This window comes from Amblyomma maculatum, chromosome 4 (assembly GCF_055883805.1).
Source record: "Amblyomma maculatum isolate TAMU_Amacu chromosome 4, ASM5588380v1, whole genome shotgun sequence".
NCBI classification, from domain to species: Eukaryota; Metazoa; Arthropoda; class Arachnida; order Ixodida; family Ixodidae; genus Amblyomma; species Amblyomma maculatum.
In genome coordinates this window covers 115,904,924-115,927,013 of record NC_139347.1, presented here as the reverse complement: position 1 = coordinate 115,927,013, position 22,090 = coordinate 115,904,924, and the positions used below count along the sequence as shown (strand labels likewise).

Below are 22,090 nucleotides of genomic sequence, written 5' to 3'. Positions count from 1 at the left end.
CAAAGAATAAAAACGTATTATGTCCGCATTTGATTTCGGCATTATATTAATTGCTTGAGTATTAGATGCTCGTCATCTTTTTCGCATTTTTCCGCTTTCTCTCGGTGCGCAGAACTGCATCATACCTGCCAATTCGACGCGCAATTATCGGTGCTTTTATTTTTGTTTGCTTGCTCTGTACCATTTGATGCCAGTAAAGCGTCCGCACTCAAGTGCCCACTATGAAAGTATTACGTATGTGACAGGTTTAATTTTTCACATTTTTTTTTTTTGAAGTAATGCCGCAGCTGTACTTGATTTTTTTTTTTTCATCTAAACAGCTGGTTCCCCCTTTGGTTAGCGGCACGCAAACAAATGTCCGTGGTATACGTATATGTTAATCACGAACAAAGAATAAATGCTTGAGTCGCGTATACCTTGTTTATTTTTTATTTTTTGCCGGTAAATACCACAGTGCTTTAAATTAGTACGGTAGTGAATAAATGTGTTTTGCTCGCACACTGTATTTGTAATTTATATAAGCAATGATTATAGGGCACATAAAGAACACCGATTAAAGAGATATATTACACATTACTTACGATTTAAGATAAACGTTGTTATGTATTAATAAGCGCAAGCTGCAAAATGTAAGCAGGTGTTCGTAAATAGGGTTTGTAAAAAATAAGTGTTCCTAAAGAGGCATTACAAACAACTTTTGATTCACATGTACACTGTTCTTCTCCGCGTGTTAATAGCGCTTCTGGACAGTAGCCTTTATTCCCTTACGGGAAAAACGAATGCAAAACACCACGCTTCGTTGCAAACATTAAATACAAATTGCTCATCTGGACGATTTGTAACTGTCCGCAGGAAGAAATGTTGCGAGTTTCAGATAGCGATTCAAACATCGCGCGCTGCTCCGAAGGACTACCCAAGCGTGCACGATGTCTCCAGATAGACGTAAAAGAACGGCAGGGATCAGTTTAAGCACCTGGAATAAGTTGCCTCTTTATAAATTATCACACTAATTGCGTAGCGTCTGAAAATCACTCCAAAGAGAACCGCACCCCTCCTCTGTACCCCCGCTATCCCGCGGCCGCTACGCGCCGAGCGGCGAACGTGGCACCCCTGTTGCACGTCGCGCCCTCTCGCGGGAGTCGGTTCTTGTCATCGCAAAAGCGGCCCGCTCTCCGGCGCCGGTCGTCACACTGCCCAATATATTCTAGAGCACTATAGCTTCGTGTCTTGCGGTTGTGGCTGTAAGAAGAAGGAAACGAAAATGCACGGGCCTGCTACTGGCTCTGTAGCTGAACCACCTCCGCTGACTGATTGATTGGTTTATTGGGAAGAGAAAGGCGCGGTAACTGTCTCACTTGTATTTTGTGGACACACCAACCGCGCCGTAAGGAAGGGAGCAAGGTGGGAGTGCAAGTGGAAAGAGGAGTCGTAGTAGAGGGCTACGGAGTAATTTCGACCACCTGGGGACCTTTAACGTGCGCTGACAGATGGGGGCGGGGCAGGTTGGTCACCGCCGCTTGCGGCGGGGGAGGGCCTGCCACCGATTTTTGTCTGTTGTGGGCCGTCATTGCGCACGCCACCGTTTCGGTGGTGGACGAAGGCTGTTGTTGCGGCGCGCGTCTTTCTCTCCCTCTTCCTTTTCGTTCCCTATTTTCGCTTCTGTCTCTCGGGCACTTTCATTCCCACCTTCCTCCCTTCCCTTACAGCGCGGTTCAGGTGTCGACGGAGCAAGTGTGACAGATACTGCGTCTTTCCCTTCCTGTGAACCAATTGTGAACCTTCTGTCTCTCTTGTGCTGTGCGATGTCAGCGCACGTTACAATTCCGTAGGTGGTCGAAAAACACTCCGTACCCCTCCACTACGGCTCCACTTTCTCTCTTTCCACTTTCACTCCCACCTTCCTCCCTTCCCTTACGGTGCGGTTGAGGTCTCTCATAGCGACTCAGGCTATGAGAGACGCCATAGTGGATGGACTCCGGAAATTTCGACCACCTGGAGTTCTTTAACGTGCACTGACATCGCACAGCACACGGGCGCCTTGCTTTTCGCCTCCATCGAAAAGCGGCCGCCGAGGCTGGGATTCGATCCCGCGTCATTGGGAACAGTAGTCGAGCGCCATAACCACTGCGCCACCCCGGCGGGGTGTACGGATAATAGTTGCATGTGCTGTGGGAGGGCAGCTTAGTAAACACAAGTCTGTGGCCTTCCTGGCGAGTTTGTTTTCGGTTGCTTCCCAGTTCGTTGTTGAGGGCCCATTCTGGTCAAAGTAGAATCCAAGCAGCCTAGTTTCTGGTACTACTGGGATATCTGCGACTGCAGATGTACCGCTGTTCAGGTGCATAGCAGAGCTTTTGCTCTTATGTAGGCGCGCCCCGCTTGCAGTGCAGTTCAGTTCAGTTCAGTCGTATCCGACTCTTCGTGACCCTATGGAACCATATCACGCCATGCTTTCCGGTCTCATAACATAACATCACATAACTTCATCTGCAGCGCGCCTCGAGGATGCCATCTAACCATCGCGTTCGCTGCCTACCCCTTCTGTGGTTACCCTCAACCTTTCCCAACATCAAATCTTTCTCCAGTGACTCCTCTCTTCTCATCGATGACCAAAGTAGCTGAGCTTTAACTTTAGAATTTGACCCTCTAATGAGCAGTCAGGATTTACGGTCGAAAATATCGACTGATTTGATCTTCTGGCAATCCAAGGAACTCTCAAGAGTCTCCGCCAGCACCACAACTCAAACGCGTCAATTCTTCGGCGGTCAGCCTTCTTCACAGTCCAACTCTCGCATCCATACATCAGAACTGGAAAGACCATAGCACGAGTTATGCGGATCTTGCTTGGCATACTAATGTGTCTTCTCTTTACTAGGCGGTGAAGGCTAGCCATGGCTCTCTTTCCCAGAAGCAGGCGTCTCCTAATTTCATGGCTGCAGTCCCCTTCCGGGATAATATTGGAGCCCAAGAGAAAATCTGTCACAGCTTCCACATCTTGTCCCTTGATGCTCCAGGACTTGATAGGGCAAGAAGCCATGATCTTTGTCTTTTTAATGTTCAGTTTGAGTCCAAACTTCTCACTATCTTCTTGTACGCGCATCAGACGTCTCTTGAGTTCCACTTCACTTTCTGCCATTAAAGTGGTATCATCCGCATATCTAAGGTTGTTGATACGTTTTCCAGCAATCTTCACTCCAGCTGAAGACTCGTCCAGACCGGCCTTCCTCCTGATGCACTCTGCATATAGGTTAAATAGGCAGGGTGACAATATGCAGCCTTGTCTCACTCCTTTCTCAATCGGAAATCAGTCAGTAAGACCATGCCCAGGTCTGACTGTGGCCTCTTGCCCTTCATACAGGTTCCTAAGGAGACAAATGAGCTGAATTGGAGCTCCCATTTCTTGGAGAGCCTGCCACAATCTGCTGTGATCTACTCAGTCAAATGCTTTCGCATAATCAATAAAGCAGAAGTAGATGGACTTCTGGAACTCTCTTGCTTTTTCCATCATCCAACGAAGGTTGGCAATCTGGTCTCTAGTTCCTCTGCCCTTGCGAAACCCAGCTTGCACGTCCGGAAGTTCCCGATCCACATACTGCTGCAGCCTACTTTGGAGGATTTTCAACATCACCTTGCTATCTTGCGAAATAAGCGCGATCGTGCGGTAGTTGGAACAATCTTTGGCATTGATTTTCTTTGGAATGGGGATGTAAACTAACCTCCTCCAATCATGTGGCCACTGCAGGGTTGTCCAAATTTGCTGACAATGTATACAGAACGTTAACAGCGTCATGGTTGAGGTTTTGAAGCAACTCAGCTGGAATGCCATCAATTCCGCTAGCTTTGTTCTTAGCAAGGCTGGCTAAGGCCCATTCAACTTCACTTTTCAGGATGCCCGGCTCGAGATCAGTAATCACAACCGTCTTATGTTGGGTTTGCACATCCGGGTCCTTCTTGTACAGTTCTTCTGTGTATTCCTGCCACCTCCCCTTTACCTCTGAGGATTCAATGAGGACCCTGCCTCGTTTGTCCTTTATCACGTCCAGCTTAGCACAGAAGCTTCCTTTGATATATTTGATTGTCTTATACAGAGCTCTTGTGTTCCTCAGTTGGCTGTTGTCCTCAACTGCTTGGCACTGTATGTTCAGGAAGGCATTCTTATCTCTCCTTGCTATTTTCTGAAAATCCGCATTGAAAACCTTGTATCTTTCTCTTTCCCCCATAACTTTTGCCATCCTCCTTTCCTCAGCTATTTACAAAGCCTCTTCGGATAACCAGTTTACTTTCTTGCATTTCGTTTGCTTTGGAACTACCTTAGTAGCAACTTCTTGTAGTATATCACGAACACATCTCTTCAGGCTCTCTGTCTTCTAGATCTAATTCTTGAAATCGATTCCTCACTTCCACAGCATGTTCTGATGAAATTTGATCCAGATCATACCTGAAAGGCCTTCTACTTTTCTGCGTTTTCCTCACTCGAAGCTTAATTTGGCAACAAGAAGCTGATGATCGGTGCCACAATCGGCCCCAGGCCTTGTTTTTACTGCTTGTATAGCGCTTCTCCATCTCTGCCGGCACAGAATATAATCGATCTGATTTCTGTACAGACCGTCTGGTGAAGTCCATGTGTACAGGCGCCTCTTGTGCGGTTGAAAGTGAGTATTCGCTATGGTCAGGTTGTTTTCTTGACAAAACTCTACTAGCCTCTGCCCAGCTTCATTTGGCTCGCCAAGACCGAACTTGCCTATAATTCTGAATATTTCTTCACTCCCGACCTTAGCATTCCAGTCTCCTATGAGAAAAACGACATCTGATGATGGGGTGCGGTCTAAAAGGCATTGTAGGTCCGCATAAAATCTCTCAACGTCAGCTTCTTCAGCAGTAGTGGTCGGTGCATAGACTTGGATAACTGGTATGTTGAAAGGGTGACCTTGGATCCGAAGTGAAATCATTGGGTCGTTTTTGGGGTTGTACCCTATCACTGCTTTGCCCATTCGCCTGTTTGCTATGAGAGCGACCCCATTCCTTCTCTTGGATTCGTGCCCACAGTAAAATACGTAATGGTCGCCGGAGTTAAATTCTCCCATTCCGGTCCACTTGAGCTCGCTGATACCCAAGATATCAATGTTCAATCTGTCCATTTCTCGCTTGACGACATCCAGTTTACCTTGCGTCATAGATCTTACATTCCATGTTGCTATGTGATATATCTTCTTGCAACATCGGACTTTCCGGTCGCTTCCCGACACATCCACAACTGAGCGTCCTTTTGGCTTTAGCCCAGCCGCTTCATTCGTCCTGGAGCTACTAGGAATCGCCCTTTGTTCATCCCCAGTAACATGTGGGACGCCTTCCAACCTGGGGGGCTCATCTTCCGGCGCCATATCGTTAATGGTATTGTGACTGGCCATAGGGTTTTCTTGGCAGGAAATACTGGAGTGGGTTGCCATTACCTTCTCCAGTGAATCACATTTTGTCAGAACTCTCTGCCGTGACCTGTCTATCTTGGGTGGCCCTACACAGCAGAGCTCACGACTTCATCGAGTTTCGCAAGCCCCTCCGCCCCGACAAGGCAATGATCCATGAAGGGGTTGCAGTGCAGTAGATGCTGGTTATCTGCAGTACCCGCTGCGCTGAGTACGCGTCTGGGACAATGACTGTCACATCGTCACCACTTGGAGGGCCGACTGGGAGCTAGGTTCTTGTGATGGAGGGGTCTGTGGCGAGATTTGTAGCAGCGGCTCTATCGCTATTCTGTAGAGTAGCGGGGAAAGCGGGCACCTCTGCTTGACGCCCCGCACTACCAAGAAATGCTCACAGACTCGCCCCTGAATAATGACTGTCGAGCGCGGCTCTGCGTACAGTACTAGCACCATGCGGACATATTCCTTGTCAATCCTAGCTTGATGCAGCTGGTTTAATAGGTATTCATAGAACAGCCTGTCAAATGCCTTCTCTTTGTAGGATGCCTCCGAGGTTGCGCGATCGCAGCCAAGTTATGAGGTCTTTCAGTGCAAGACCATGTAACTCCACAGATCGACCGGGCACACAGTAAACCTGGTACGGCCCGACAATGTGGGAGAGCGCGGGTGTCAGGCGCAATGGCAGACATTTCGATAAAATCTTGTAGTCTGTGTTTAAAAGTGAGATAGGCCTCCATGCTGTAAGATCCATGGCCCTGTGGCTGTCTTTGCACAGTAAGGTCAAGACCCCCTCATTCATGCTGGGGCTGAGCTTCCCTGCTCCCAGTAGAGTGTTCAATAAGTTGGTGAAAGGTGCTTTCAAGAGCAGCCAGAACAGTTTATAAAAGGCGGGTGGTAGGCCATCGGTTCCTGGGCTCCTGTTCAACTTCATAGATTTAGGTACTGCGTGCAGTTCCTCGTCGGTGAGCCATGTCGTGTCCACGAGGAGCTTTTCTTGCGGGCTATGGAGGGGAAAGAGCTCGGACTGCAGGGTTCGGCGATATAAATAAAAAGAATATAGTTCTTGGAAGAAGCTGCGTGCTTTCTCCATCACTTTTTCTGGGCTGGTTGTGATAATGCCTGAGGTGGGGTCCTGCACTGCCGTTAGCTTGTTGCTTTTAGTTGCGATGCGATGGCGCAAAAGGTGTCTTGAACACCATGCCTCGCATTCCCAGCGTTCGGCACGCGCTGTTGCGCGCAGTTTATCACACTGCAGAGGCCCTCTCTGTATGTTGGCTGTTTTATGACGCATCTTCGGACTTTATCTGGAGCACCCTGACATAGGAAGCGGAATATGTGCTTGTCCAGAGTATTCCTGGTGTCAGTAGGTATGTGTATGATGCTGGCCGTGAAGCCTATCAAGGTGATGAGGAGGGTACAAATAATCGTTGCTTGCGCGGTGAGGAGGCATTTTAATGCTCTCAGATCTTGTATCCTTCTGATTACTTTCTCTTCCGTTTTTTCCCAGTTGCGCATGAAGACGCCAGTCGGTTCAAACTAGAAGCCCAGCATCCTGGTTTCATGGCCTGCTGGGATGTCTGCCACCATGAGGGTGCTGTTGTCGAGGTGCATAACAGAGCCCTTCCGTTTATTTAGGCGCGCCCCACTTGCATTGCAGTAGTCGCCTGCAATCTGCAGAATTCGTTCAGCCGAGCAAGCACCCGGAACTATGTCAATGTCTTCGGCATAGCCAAAAATTGGTGTGCTCGATGAGCCAACTGATAAATGAATTTTGCTTATGGAGGAATCGGCGGCAAAGCGCTTCTTGGCTTCCATGTCGCGCGCGTCTAAGTTCACCGGCGTTGTGTAATTCGTTTACAGGAAAGGAAAGGCGCAGCATCTGTCACTCGCGGAAGGCAAGAAGCGCCGCCTGGCGGCGTTGGAGCGCACTTGTTTCCACTTGGTTCTCATAGCTGACGCAGATGAGTGACGTCACATCCTTGACTTCACCCTAATTGAGTGACAACTATTTTTAGTCTATTTCTATATATGCTCTGTGGTGCGGCGTTCGAGGAAGCGCCAAATGAAAGGCGCCGCACGTACAAAGGAATTGAACACCCGGCGGGGTCTGCTTCGTATATGCGTAAATCTCCTGGTGACGTCACCACCAGTTATGACGTCATGACCGGATGTTGTCTCATTATCATTTCCGGTTAATATACATGACCGGATATGGCGACATCATATCCGGTCTTGACGTCACCATGTGACAGCTATGGACGTCTCGAAACGTCTAACCATTACTTTTGGTTAATAATAGTTAACCGTGACTTGCACTTTCTGAGTACTAGTTAATGTCTGATTAGTGTTAGTTAAACACCCGTCAACTAGTAAGCGATGATTAGTGATAGTTACTATGGCCTCCAAATGCATCGGTTCCTACGGGCATCTGCAACGCCGGCGGAGCTTTTACTATTGGTTAGTGATAGTTAACCATGACTAGCACTTTCTGAGTGCTGCTCTGATTAATGTTAGTTAAACACCCCTTAACTAGCAAGTGACGGTTAGTGATACTTACGATGACCTCCAAATGCAGGGGTTCCTATGGGCATCTGCAACGCCGGTTGAGCTTTCACTATTGGTTAGCTATAGTTAACCATGACTTGCACTTTCTGAGTGCTGTTTAATGTCTGATAAGTGTTAGTTAAACACCCCAACTAGTAAGTGATGGTTAGTGATATTTACGATTACCTCCAAATACATGGGTTCCTATGGGAACCTGCAACGCCGGTGGAGCTTTTACTATTGTTTAGTGATAGTTAACCATGACTTGCACTTTCTGAGTGCTGGTTAATGTCTGATTAGTGTTAATTAAACACCCATTAACTAGTAAGTGATTGTTAGTGATAGTTACGATGACCTCCAAATGCATGGGTTCCTATGGAAATCTGCAACGCCGGCGGAGCTTGGAGAGTGGGCTGCGCAGCGGGCCTTGGCTGTGATGTCACTCGGTCGCGGTATACCGCATACGGCATACGAATAGGGTCCCTAGAAATATTGCTTCTAGGGACTCTAATACGACATGCGGCATACGCGAAGCTCGACTGTGACCCTCGTAGAGAAGCTTTTCGCTGCAAAATGCACGGGCCTGCTACTGGCTGGGCCACTGATTGATTTGATTTATTTACAGGAAAGGAAAGGCGCTGTAACTGCCTCGCTTGTTTTCTATGGACACCTCGACCGCACCGTAAGGGAAGGGTGGAAGGTGGGAGTGAAAGTAGAAAGAGAGAAAGATGAGCTGTAGTGGAGGGCTACGGAGTAATTTCGACCACCTGGGGATCTTTAAGTGCGCTGACATCGCACAACACACGGACGCCTCTTCGTTTCGCCTCCATCGAAACGCAGCCGCCGAGTGGCTGAGCCACATCCGCTGCCTCGTGTGGACAGAAGAGAGAAAGTAGAGGCGGCCATCGTCCACCACTTAAGCGGTGGCGGGTGCAATGACGGCGACAATAGATAAAAATTTGGTAGCAGGCTGGCCCCGGCCGCAAGCGGCGGTGACCTACAAGTCCCAGCCCCGTAGGGCCAGCAACAGCCACCCTTCACCACCTTCTGCCCACTTACGCCATTTTGCGCATCTCGCTTCCGTATGGCATGCAGAAACATATCTGGCGGTGAACATAATTCCATGTATTTAGGAGAAGCCCCCATTTCTGTTGCCATTTCGCGACTTCAAAAAAGACCGAGCAAGATAATATTTATTTATTTATTTATTTATTTATTTATTTATTTATTTATTTATTTATTTATTTATTTATTTATTTATTTATTTATTTATTTATTTAAGCATACTGTAAGCCTTGGTAGGCTCTTACAGGAGTGGGTGAGTTGATGGGACCGTTATACAAAATGAAAAACATCAGAAACACAAAAAATGGAAAACATACGCATTGCAACACTCTAACGCGCATTCAATTTTTCGCATATGAAGCACTGTAAAGAACCGCGAAGCGACACAATAATAGAACACGTTAGACAATAGGTACTAATAAGATAAAATCCTAGACTGAACACTAGCAGTGAATAACGAAACACATTTTAGGAACGAATTTTTTTTTTTTGTTTACACCATTTGCTTCTCAAAATATGACTCAACGTTTATCTAAGTAAGCTAGGAAGCCTTATGCAGAAAGCTTATGCCTTAAGTGCAAAGAAGGACCAAGCAGCCACAAAGTCCTTTATTGTGCAGATGCAACCTACATGCTTATAATTGGCTTTGTGTCGGTTTTACATCAGCAGAAAGGTGGTCCTTTATTGCGCAGATGCAACCTACATGCTTATAATTGGCTTTTTGTCGGTTTTACATCAGCAGAAAGGTGGTGGTGGTAATAACTTTATTAAAACAGAGGCGTTTCGGGCATGCATGCCCCTGGGCCGCCGCACGCCCCCACTACACTGAAACGTTCATGTTCCTATGGTTCATGACGTCGGCAGCCCAGTCTGTGGCGATCTTCTGCCGAACCGGGTCCTCAGAGTGCAGCAGCGTCTCCCAGTCCTCCCAGATGGTAAAGTGCTCTAGACCCCGCGTGGGAGGATCCGCCGGGCATTTGAACAGGATATGGGCGAGGGTGGCGATGGGGTTTTTGCAAAGGGTGCAGGAGGGATCGGTGAGAGTGTGGTGGTAGCGAGGCGCACTATAAGGGGATGGGAGGGTGCGCTTTGTAGTCGTCGCCAGAACGTCTGGTGGTAGTTGTCTAAAGATGGGTGAGGTGGAGGGTACAGTAGTCGCTCGGCCCGATAGGCCTGCGTTAGCTCACTGAAGGAGTGCATGCGATCACGCGTGAATCCCGGATTGGAGGCCGCCGGCGCCCGGTTTAAAGAACCTCGGGCTAACGCATTGGCGGCCTCGTTACCGGGATTCTCGGAGTGTGCAGGCACCCATATCAGCTCCACATAGCGGGGTGGGTTAGCGGCGGGCGAGCTCAGTATGCTGAACGCAGAAATGTGAACTTTACTACGCGCAAAATTTAGTATCGCAGTTTTCGAGTCGGAAATCATGTAGCGAGCTTCCGTGTGTGCAAGCGCGTAGGCGATGGCTGTTTCCTCGGCTGCCTCCGAGGAGGTGATCGAGGGGAGGGGGACAGTAGCAACAGGCTGCAGGAAGGAATCGGTGACGGCCACTACCGCTCCCTCATTCGTGAATGCGGCATCCACCCATGTGGTGTCCGTTTCGGAGCCATAGTATTTGTGGAGCGCCGCTGCTCGGGCTCGGCGGCGTTGCTCGTGATACTGGGGGTGCATGTTGTGAGGGAGAGGCTTGATGAGAAGGTCTTGGTGGAGGGAGCGAGGTATGGGAAGTAGGGTAGGGTCATTCGCTGCGACGCGAATGTCTAAAGTCTCCAGGATATGGCGACCGGTGGAGGTCTTGGTGAGAGGCAAGTATTGGGCTTGGCGATGGACATCCACAAGCTCCCCAATTGTGTTGTGGAGGCCAAGCTGTAGAAGGCGTTCTGTGGAAGTATTGATTGGGAGATGTAGGGACGTCTTGAACCAAAATCAGGCTCGATGCACGTCCGCTCCTATTACATCGAGGTAGTTATAGACCGTAGTATAGACTACTCCCCGCTTTTGAACAAGGTGGCATCAATGATCATGGTATGCCGGAAAAACAAATACCTGGGCGATTATGCCTTTCATTAATACTTTATTCGCCTCAGCTAACAAAAACATCTTTGTCCTGCGACTAATTAGTTTTCAATCACGGTTCGGAAATTCTGCAATTCTATCAGAAGCACGCTCACGCTTTTGAAGGTCAGGGTGCGTAGATTACGTGAGCGGCTTCAGCGCTATAGGTTCATCCGTTTACATCAACGCTGTTGAAAGCGCTGGACGATGCTCCTTTCTTTGACACGGCCCATGGTGTGTCGTTAAGGTGCATCTTTTTGTAGCGAAAAGCTACACTACACTACGCGAGTCAGAGCAGAGTTTAGCGTGTGCGGGAGTCTCCAGTTCTGCGCATGCGCGAAAACCAAGCGACGTCACGAGAGGCCCAGGTGTGTCACCTCCTCGCCGCAGCCGTTGTCACCGACTCCGTCACCTGACCCTGAGCCCCGCGCTGCTGCGCATGTGCATCGCCTCCTCGCCCCGGCCCCGCCGCCGCCTGACCTTTAGCCGGGCCGCGAGTCCCGCCGGGGTGCTGCAGTGGTAAGACGCCCGACTACTGTGCCGGAGTACCCGGGTTCGAACCCGACCTCAGCGGCTGCGTTTCGATGGAGGCGAAACGAAGAGGCGTCCGTGTGCTGTGCGATGTCAGCGCACGTTAAAGATCCCCAGGTGGTCGAAATTACTCCGTAGCCCTCCACTACGGCTGCCCTTTCTCTTTCCACTTTCACTCCCCTTTTCCTCCATTTCCTTACGGCGCAGTTGAGGTGTCCATAGAAAACAAGTGAGACAGTTACCGCGCCTTTCCCTCTCTATAAATCAATCAATCAGCCGGGCCGCGTGTCTACGACAGATGCGCCGCGCGCTAATGCGCATGCGCGAGGACGCGCCGCTTTCGACATGGATGCCAAGGAAAGTGCGGAAATGGATGCCAAGGAAAGTGCGGCTGCTGGAAACGGTCGTGGTATCAGCTTACGCTGACGATCTGTCCCTTTATGCTGTTTTTTACACATATTCCAATTTGTCTGGAGCGCAGTTGAACGCCAGTAAAAGCCACACGCTGCTATTTGGCTCTTTCGCGGACTCTCTCCCAGTTTGTGTTCCATTTGTCGACGCGGTCCGTGTGCTGGGCGTCTTTTTTGATGCGAGCGGCGTATCACCGCGGACGTGGCCGGATGTGGTAGCGCGTGCCAAAAGTCGGAGGCCGCCCACTTTGCACTTTCCGTACAGACAAAAGTCGCGGTCGTAAAGACACACGCCTACACGCTCTGCGTTTCGCGCGTTGCGCTGATTCCGCGTCGAACGGCAGATCGTCTCGCCTGCCTGGCTGGGGTGTTTGTCTAGGATGGCGGGACAGCTCTTGTCGCGCGCCGTTTTCTTCACCTACCGCAAGAAAGGGGAGGCGTCGGGCTGTCATGCGTCAAAACGGTGGGCCGAGTGCTCGCGTCGAAACTGGTCGCCACGCTGCTCAATGATCCGCTGTACCCGGGGCGCTCCCTGTTACAGTACAGGCTGAGCACAGCTCGCCGGGCCTTTACTGCAGACCGGCACCTGGGCCCACAGGCCGAAAGGCCTCAAAGGTTCTACCAAACGGTAGCAAGCTTTAAGACAGCGGTCGACAGCAACCTGCCTGACCTCAATATTTTTGAGGTGCCCGCAATGAAATTTGTCAGCGAGATGGTTGCCTCTTCACGTCTAAACCACGACGACCAACTCCGCACGGCCGTCAACAAGTGGCATCGGTGGGCGGTGAGCCGTCTGCCTTCAGAGGTCCGCGATTTCGAGTGGCGCCGGCGATGGGGCGTGTTACCCACGCGATAACGCCTCGCCATGTGGCATGTCGTGCCGGATGACCAATGCCCAAACTGCGGCCGCACTGAAACCATGAGGCACGCGTTCTTTCAATGCCCAGTCGCGCTGGTCATGTGGCGCTTGGTGAGAAGGATTTCTCCGTGCACGGTGGCCCTGGCGCCAGGCCACCACGCGGATGTTTTGCGCGGCTAGTAGTCTCCTGTGTATATTTTGTGCTGCTGAAGAGGCGTTCCCTTGCTCAAGTCCGTAGACAACCAGCCAGGGCCATGTACCCAGTGCTGCAGCGACTTCGTCTTCTCTGTGGAAGTATATCTCTGATCAACTGGACAGAGATGGAGAGGCGCGGTTTCTGCAGCGCTGGAACACCCGTTTCTTCGTCGTTCGGGACGGCAGGCTTGTTATGCCAGCTTTGCCATACTAACCCCCCCCCCTTTGTTACGTGCCTCGAATCATGAGGAAGTGTATTGCCATATAAGATTTATTCATCTGTCATTAAGTTTCTCATTGTATTTTTTTTTGAGCTTGTGTTCTGTAGGTATTGATGAACACGGAATAACTATTAATATGTGATTGTTGCTAATATCGCACCTTTTAGTTGTCCTCCCATGTATGTACTACCGTGCGTGTGTGTGTATATACAAGTACCTATGTGTGTGGTAGACAATAAATTTCCTCTACTGCTGCTAAACGACGCAGAAAAGCGGAGAAATTGAATTCTTTCGATCCAGAGGTAGTGCATATGGGAGCTGGCAGCCTAACAATGGAGCAAAGACCGAGCCAAGGCGAAAGGTGCATCTGAAACCCCGGAACGACAGGAACGCCTCGCGAAAAGACGTCGCCAAGGAGCCGAACGACGCGCTATTAAAAAAACTGATTGTTATAGGAAGGGAAAGGCGCGGTAACTGTCTCACTTGTTTCTGTGGACACCTCAACCGCGCCGTAAGGGAAGGGAGGAAGGTGGGAGTGAAAGTGGAAAGAGTGAAAGAGGAGCCGTAGTGGAGGTCTACAGGGTAATTTCGACCACCTGGGGATCTTTAACGTGCGCTGACATCGCACAGCTCACGGACGCCTCTTCGTTTCTCCGAACGACGCGCTATGGCCAGTGGTAGTCAACAAAGTGAGGAGGAGGAGCAGCAGGAGGAGGACAAAATGGAAGAAGATCCCGAGACTCACCGCTACACCGAACACGTGTTAAGACAGTGAAAGCGCGAGTGCGTCCAGAGTATTTACGTCGGAGTTTGTGAACGCGCTAGGCCATGTTTGCGATGTGTGTGAGACAATGGCACTTGAGAGACTTGACTCCAGTAAGTGACAGCATGCGCGAGACATTGAATTTGGCATCTGTCGAGTTGAGTGGAACCGTGGCTAGGGTGTGCGTGACGTGTAAGGGATCTCTATTGAAACAGAAGACTTCTCTCTACAGTGTTACCAATGGGTATCGCTATCCACTCATGCCTCCCGGTTTACAAGTTTTAAGCGATGTAGCGGAAAGTTTGATTTTACCTCGCTTTTCTCTACGTATATCGAGGCTTAACCTTAGATAAGCTACAGCCAATTTTTTCCTGTGGCGTTCGATGGCGAAGTTTCCGCTAACCTTCCCAGCAGGTTCAGTAACGGACGTTGTGGTTACCTCTCGGAAGATTTGATGGCGAACCTCACGCTAACGTTGCGGGTTTCCGCAACCCAAAATATAGAAGGAAGAAAGGTATGACTGATGTTGCCTCGTAACATGCTCATTTCGATACCCTCACTCGAATGCCCTTGCGCGTTTCTGCGCCCATTTTCCGCTCAGTATCCCAGCTGTCCTCAAGCGCGCCATGGTCAACGCTGTCAGCAGCCCAACATTTTGCCCGCCAGACCGGCCAACCCTTGTCATCGCCCCCTAAAACTGCGCCCAAGTATTGCACTCACTGGCCGCCTTGGCGACGGAGCCGATGATGACGGGCGGGATGGCCATGAAGAGGCAGCCCAGCGACGCCATGTACGAGAGTAGTTCGGCGCCCTCGGCCGTGCGGCTAGAGAGCACTCGCTGGAAGTACACCTGCGACAGATGGCGTTTGATAAATCATCCGGCAACTGTTTTAGCACAATAGCGTTAACGAGGATGTTACGTCGAAGCTCTGGTGTGCAGTGCCGACAAAGTCCTTCAATACCGCTTGAAGGACTTTGGTGTCGGCGTCAGTGCTGTGAGAAAAAAAATAAGGGGATGGCTCCGGCAAGAGGTATCTGAATGATATGGCCAGGCAGTGATATAATTAGACGTTTTGTGCGACTTAACGAGATCACATGTGATATCAATAAGTTAGAAGCTAACAACTCGGGTTGCTCGTTTCTGAGGTGGGAAGGTTGAATAATTACGAGGGACTTTAGCGACTAAAGTAGTGAAAGGCGAAAGCCTGAGTGCCACATTCTGCTACGCAACTGGCACTAATTGGGATTTAATTAGCCATTAGTTAATCATTTATTGATTATGTATAGATCGCTTCATTAATTAGTTATTGACTAATGAATTGATTAGTTAGTAATTATATTACTTAGTCATCAATTAGACTTTAGAGAGTTTTAGTTAGGTGGGCGGATGAGGTAAAGAAGTTCGCAGGGGTCAAGTGAATGCAGCTAGCACAGGACTGGGTTAATTGGAGGAATATGAGAGGCCTGCGCCCTGCAGTGGGTATAGTCAGGCTGATGATGATGATGATGATGATTGCTAGAGCAGCGGCGGGTGCCTCATATAGGCCACAGCTGGCAGGTTTCAATGTTGTAACGTATAGAGACCTTCTCCCACCAGAACCCCGCGTCATCTGGGGCGGAGTTTTCTTACTGTTTACAATGGCGATGATGTCATAGAGATCACTTGACCACAAAGGCTTAGTCAAACAGCAACACACACAGGCGTCAAAAGTAGTAAGTGGCCCCTTGGCCCACCCGATAAAATTTGAGGTCTCACCTTAATCACCAACGGGTGTCACGTGATGTGTTGAGGAACGCAGAAACGAAACTAGTGCACACACAAACACACACAAGAGTGTTATGCAATCGCACGGCCCTCCTAAGGAACGCATTGCTTTTTGTTCTTTAGAAGGACTTTGAGCATGCCGAAAATAAAATAGATTATTCAAGACCGAAAGCAAACCTTTACTGTTGGGAAAGTAGCTATCCATTCTTGAGTTCCTTATGCCGGCTTAAAAAAGCAATGCCAGATCTAAGTAGTAGCTGCAATACGCAAAGGTACCGTCTAACATTGGATTTGTCCCCATTCTAAGCCTTGATAAGCGTTATACCAGATAGGAAGCGCTAGTTGGAAATAAATAGGCCCATAATAAACGAAGTCGAACAAGAGCTCAAGGCACTCTTAAAGCACTGGGAATGTAAAACAGGTGCCGTTTTCTATCTGACTCATCGATGTTTCATTTGGACGACATATAAGGACAACAATATTTTGAGTATCATCAAAAAGCAGCCGTTTCATTGCCCTGACTCTCATACACTGCCCTTCAGCACTGTTTTGCAATGCCAGGGTCCAAAATTACTAAAGAGGCCCCATACCTGCCAGGGCACGCCTCCCATCATGAGCAGCAGCATGGAATCCCAGTAGACGCCGAAGTCCTTCCACTCCACGCTGCCCAAGAAGTCGTTCCTTGGGTACGAGATAGGCCCCACAGCCTCGTGGAACATGGCGAAGGGCACAGACAGCCACTGCGTGACCAGACAGAAATGTGACTTTCTAAAAGGAAGAACCTAGGATACACGTCTCCGTGTGTCTACGTACTGGGGCTTAACAATGAAGAACGCGGAGCTGAAGTGCTCTTCGCTTTTGAGTGGCAAGCGTACAGGAAAGAAAACGCAGCTGTGTTGCCGGATTATGCTATTGCGAAAAAAGGAAGCTCGCACAGTCTCAAAACACAATAGTGCAGAAAGCTGTCGCCCCCTGCCCCACCCTGAGCCACACAAACCAGGCAAGAGATGACACACCAGACCAAAAAAGATGGCCAGCAGCTGTACGACGTCCGTGTATGCGACCGAGTAGAGGCCGCCCGTGAAGGTGTAGAAGAGAGCGATGCAGGCTGAAGCGATCACAGACTCGGTACGCTCGAAGTCCATGATCACCTCCACGGTGGCGCCTGCGTATGGACAGTTGCCGCGGCTACAGATCTGCGGGTTCGTTTCTCTTTGAACCTATAGTGACCTCGCCATAGAGGGTGAAGCTTGTAAGCGAAAGAGCTCGGCGAGAAGAAGCTCTTCCGAGATCCACTTGGCAAAATAAACCAAGGTGGCAATATAAGCCGAAAAACTGCGCAAGTGCATTGCGCTGCAACAGCGCTACGGATTATGCGGTGGACACCGATCGTGCACGAGGGTCTCGAAGTCGGCGTAGATAAGCCCAAGTTATTTCCGTTGCGTAGCGAAAAGCCGATGCAGCAAAACGGGGGTGAGGTGGGAGACGAAGGCCTGGCAGCAACGAGTTCTTTCGAAGAGCTAGGGCCTCGATGGAGCGAAAGCGTGCACGTTACGAGCGTCAGCGCGAAGCAGCCTCGTTCTAAGCAGCACAAACTATCGGCCCACATCGCCGGGGGGCGCAGTGGTTAGGGCGCTCGACTACTGTTCCCAAGGTCGCGGGATCGAATCCTGGCCACAGCGGCCGCTTTTCGGTGCAGGCGAAATGCCAGGCGCCTGTGTGCTGTGCGATGTCAGTGCACGTTAAAAAACCTCAGGTGGCCGAAATTTCCATAGTCCTCCACTACGGTGTCTACCATAGTCTGAGTTGCTTTGAGACATTAAACAGTACAAACCAAACGAAAACTACCGGCCGAATATTGGGAGTGTGTTAGAAATGATCATCCCCACACCAGACCGGTACATTGCGAACAAACTAACTTATTGGGTCAACGGTTAGCGCTGCCGGAGGGCCACGGCTCACACCGGCGGCTCTTTCACTAGGTCATTTCTTAGTGCAGCCAATCTTTCACTTATATCCTATTAACACGCTGGGTTAGTCTATCTGTTCTCGGCGAAATCAGGCTAAGGAGCTCTCTCCTCACTGGAACTATGCGTGTATCTTGCAGCGCGGTCACACAGTAGAATATCCGAAGACAAGCAGACGTCCGCTGCGCGTACCAAGCGCTGCCAGGATGGCTGCCGACCAGAAGACCTCTCCGCACAGCGCCGGTAGGAAGAGGAGGCAGCCCATGCGGGCGCCGAAGTGCTGCTGGAAAGGGTCCAGCATCGTCTTGTAGCCTGCCTTGCGCATCTTCACCGCAAACAGGTAGCCGCCTGCAGTAGGCATATATGATCATCACCGCCGCCTGAAGCGGTTGGCGCCTAATGCGCTGGAAGGTAGTTCCCAACAAAACAAAATCGCCACGCTGTTAGGGGGACCCTAATTACTCGTATAATGGCTGCACTTTTTTCATCCTACAAAAAATCTCGCAAATTTGGTGAGGTGTTTTTATTATGCGGGCTTAAAGAACACGAAAAAAAGACAAGCAAAACTGAGACAAAATGCAATGAATACTTCGGCATGACTAGAGTTACGTATAGAAGAAAACGCGCTGTTTTTAACAGTTTTCCTGCTCAAGTGCCTGGTCACTTTCATTCTTAACGCGCATGTGTTACGTGAGTAGCAGCACACAATTCTCTTTTAAGAGATTCCCCTTGTACGAGAATTCACCTCAAGATACAGAATTCAGTGCGAAGCCCAACCACAAACAAAAATTAGCTGTGGTTAGATGCGGTTGGACTAGGTTCGACGTGCGATAGCACTGTTTTGCTTGGTTTTGCGAATAGCACGTGTTCAGCTGACACTATCGCACACCTATCACGGGATCTCTGACGTCAGCGAGAACCAATCGCCTTTCAGTGTCAAAGTCAAGGTTCATTAGTCAGGGTCAAGTGGTCAGTAAATTATGTGGCCATGCACAATGGGTACCACCGCGTAACACATTTGGCGAGACTTGCCGTTAGACAGGCTAGAAACCAGTCTGACCTTGGATCAGTTTCAAGGTAAACTGAACGGAATCGAGCTGTCTGAGTTTGTACCTGCAGGAGTAGAACTACCGTTAAAAACCCCAATACCGTTTAGGGCAGCTCGAATGGCTGACCTCTTCGAAACCAACCAGTCGTTTCGATACGCTCCCGGGATTCCTTGCAGAACATTCTTGCTATAGTTGCTTCACCTTTAGGTATAAAGGTATACAGTAGTCTTGACATTCTACAGAGAGTGTTTTATACTACCGCTACTATTGCGCAGCAATCGCGTAATTTCGACTTTCAAAAAGGCCGTTGCCTGTACCATAGCCACCATTTGCACCATTTTCCTGGTTACTATCATTTCTTGTTTACTTTGCACAACCAGCTGGAACATACATATTATTGACATTTCCTCTCCAGCCTTTCGCAAACTTCGCCTGCTTAGGCACAAGCTTAAGGATGCTCCCGCTTATGCGATACGTCTAACCCACACAACACGAGGCCTAAGCTGGAATGTGCTTGCGTTCTCCATACGATGAACATTAATTGTAAATGCTCTTGAGAAAATTGGGCAGTGCGTATTACCTATTCCAAATACCGTCGCACCGATTCGGTGTTTAAACTAATGGCAGAGAAGGGTATCCGAACTCTCCAAGTGAGAAAAAAAAATTAGAATTTTACTTCTCAATCTTATTCGCAAATTCGCGCTTGATCGTTAACCCTTACATGTATCCTCTTATGGCCAGACAGACACGCCACATCCATGCACTCTCATAAGCTCCTCACTTTGAGAGGAATAATTTGTACAAATTTTCTTTATTTCCTAATACAATCGCAGATCAGAACAGTTTGCCTGCTTCTTCTCTCCTGTCCCCGCCGGGGTGGCGCAGTGGTTACGGCGCTCGACTACTGTTCCCAAGGCTTACGCGGGATCGAATCTCGGCCTCGGCGGCCGCTTTTCGATGGGGGCGGAAAGCAAGGCGCCCGTGTGCTGTGCGATGTCAGTGCACGTTAAAGAACCCCAGGTGGTCGAAATTTTCGGAGTCCTCAACTACGGCGTCTCTCATAGCCTGAGTCGCTTTGGGACGTTAAACCCCACAAACCAAACCAAACCATCTTCTTTCCAATCTTTCGGTATGCTCGAAATAAGAATATAAAGAGAATGTTTGTCTCCTTTATGTTTCTACGTCACAGTTTTATTGTGCTCGTGCCTTTCACGTGTAGTAATAGCCGCTTCCTGTGCCTACCAAACGTGTTGGTGCGTTTTGTATAGCAGTACTTTTATAGTTTTTGTATTGTATATATTTGCATGCCACTGCTGCTTGGGCGCTCAACCTACTTTATGCTGTAAATAAAACAAATATTTCGCGGCAAAAGATTAGCCTGGGCGCATTACGCGAGAGAGATAAAGCACGTAATGTGGACGCCTTAATGTTCGGTAGCAATCACTGACCCTTATCTACTAGATATATTTCAGAAAACCAGCCTGTAGCCCATATTTGTAAATAACAACTTGATATGCATGCAAGGCACGCTATTAAAGAAAACATTTCCGACAGCCAAAGCGGAGGGCGCGTTCATTATGCCAGCAAGTTATATAATGCATACAGGAACAAAACGCAGCAGTGCACAGGGATTATGGTACCGCAGCTGCAGGAAGCTATACATTAATGCAGTGTAGAAGAAGATTTTGCCGTTTCTATCCGTAATTTCACTTGAAGCAAGCACAAAGGTAGTACTCCACACTTGCTCTAAAAGAACGTTCATTTGAGGGATGAATAGCGCCAAACTGAGGCAAAACTTCTGTTTTGTCTCAGTTTGGCGCTATCACTTTATTACTCCACGGTCGCATGCGTTTGTGTCTTACTACACTTTTTCAATTCGCATCGCAAGCACTAATAATTCATTGAAGGGCAAAACCAAGGGACAGCCGAGAAGTATTAGCTGAGCTAGAAACGGTGTTATAACCTACATTTCCCGTACCGTTTTGTGCGCGTTCGTTTCGTTTCCAAGCTTATACGACTACGTCTTTTTGCACATTGACGCAAAGCGGCACTCGGAACACAATATTTGCATTATCTGAAACCTCCACTGGCCGTTATTCTTATATATACAGCGCTGAATTGCACGCTCTTATTCAGTATTGTTTCACACAGGCCATCATCCTACAGCCCCACTTACCAGAACTTCAAAACCACTGTGGAAAAGGAGTATCGCCGCTTGTTGTAACACGCGCTATTTACTTTCGCTCCTGGCTGTTATCTTCGTTCTCTTATCCCCTCTATTGACAGCAGCTGCCAAATGTTCTAAAGGGAGTAAGGCCTTCCTAGCTGCGTGGCTGAGTGGTGAGGGTACTCGGCTACTTAGCCACGAGTCTGGTTCAATAACGGCCACCGCGTTTCGATGGAGGCGAAGCGCAATGAGCCCTATAGGTCCTATACTGTTCCTTGTGGGTGCATGTTCAAGAACCCAGGGGGTTTAAATTATCAGGAACTCTCCACCACAGTGTCCCTCATAGCATGAGTCACTTTGGCACGTAAAGCTCAATAAAAAGATCGGTGGTACTAGTAATAAACCAAATCAACCCTTTGGCGTGCGCAAAAAGGAACAAGCACATTCAAGATCAGATGCCTTCCACCACTGGGATCTATGTAGCCCCAAACATAGCAGCAAATAACTTATGTCATTTTAGAGCACAGCTACCGCTGTAGAGCCACGTCGCCGTAGGTACCGGTGTAACCGAGCGGTACAGAGCCACGAGAGAGTGACGAGCCAGAGAATCTCTCAGAAGAAAAGAAAGAAGAGCCATGAACTCTGCGCCACTCCTTCATCTAACTACCCGAGACGGCCTGTCGGCAGAGTGAGGGCCTCACCGAGGCCGGCATCAACAAACGCCCTAGATGCCCTAGACGCTCTCTCTCTCTCTGACTCCCCGCTACCACACTCTCCCCGACTGTTCCCGGTCGCTTTGTGAAAAGAACTAAAACCGCGCTCAAATTTTACATTCGGGAATTTTGTAACCGTGTAAGAATTTTTTCGCGATTTAATCACACGAGTGGCGGCACGGCCTTAGGTTTCCAATAGGTTATCTATGACCAACGTTCTTAGATTGTGTCTAAGACTACGTAACTGCCATCGTTTTTTTTTCAGTGACTTGTTGCTACCTGTAATTTTCCTTTCACATGGAAGAGGACATATGACCGCGCTTTCTCACCGAATCTCATTGCTGTTATGAGCCTCACGTATTCAGAGAT

At 49.1% G+C, this 22,090-nt stretch overlaps 1 protein-coding gene across 1 annotated transcript in view; it reads right to left on the bottom strand.

Annotated features, from left to right (window-relative positions):
• LOC146192197 (high-affinity choline transporter 1-like) overlaps positions 1–22,090 on the bottom strand; it is a 41,499-nt gene that overhangs the window by 9,744 nt on the left and 9,665 nt on the right. The window contains exons 3-6 of the mRNA XM_084600424.1: positions 17,985–18,140; positions 16,842–16,990; positions 16,416–16,565; positions 14,781–14,910 (exon numbers count right to left, since the gene is read on the bottom strand). Of these exons, the coding sequence (XP_084456550.1) occupies positions 14,781–14,910; positions 16,416–16,565; positions 16,842–16,990; positions 17,985–18,140 (585 nt within the window). The remainder of the gene's footprint in view (positions 1–14,780; positions 14,911–16,415; positions 16,566–16,841; positions 16,991–17,984; positions 18,141–22,090) is intronic.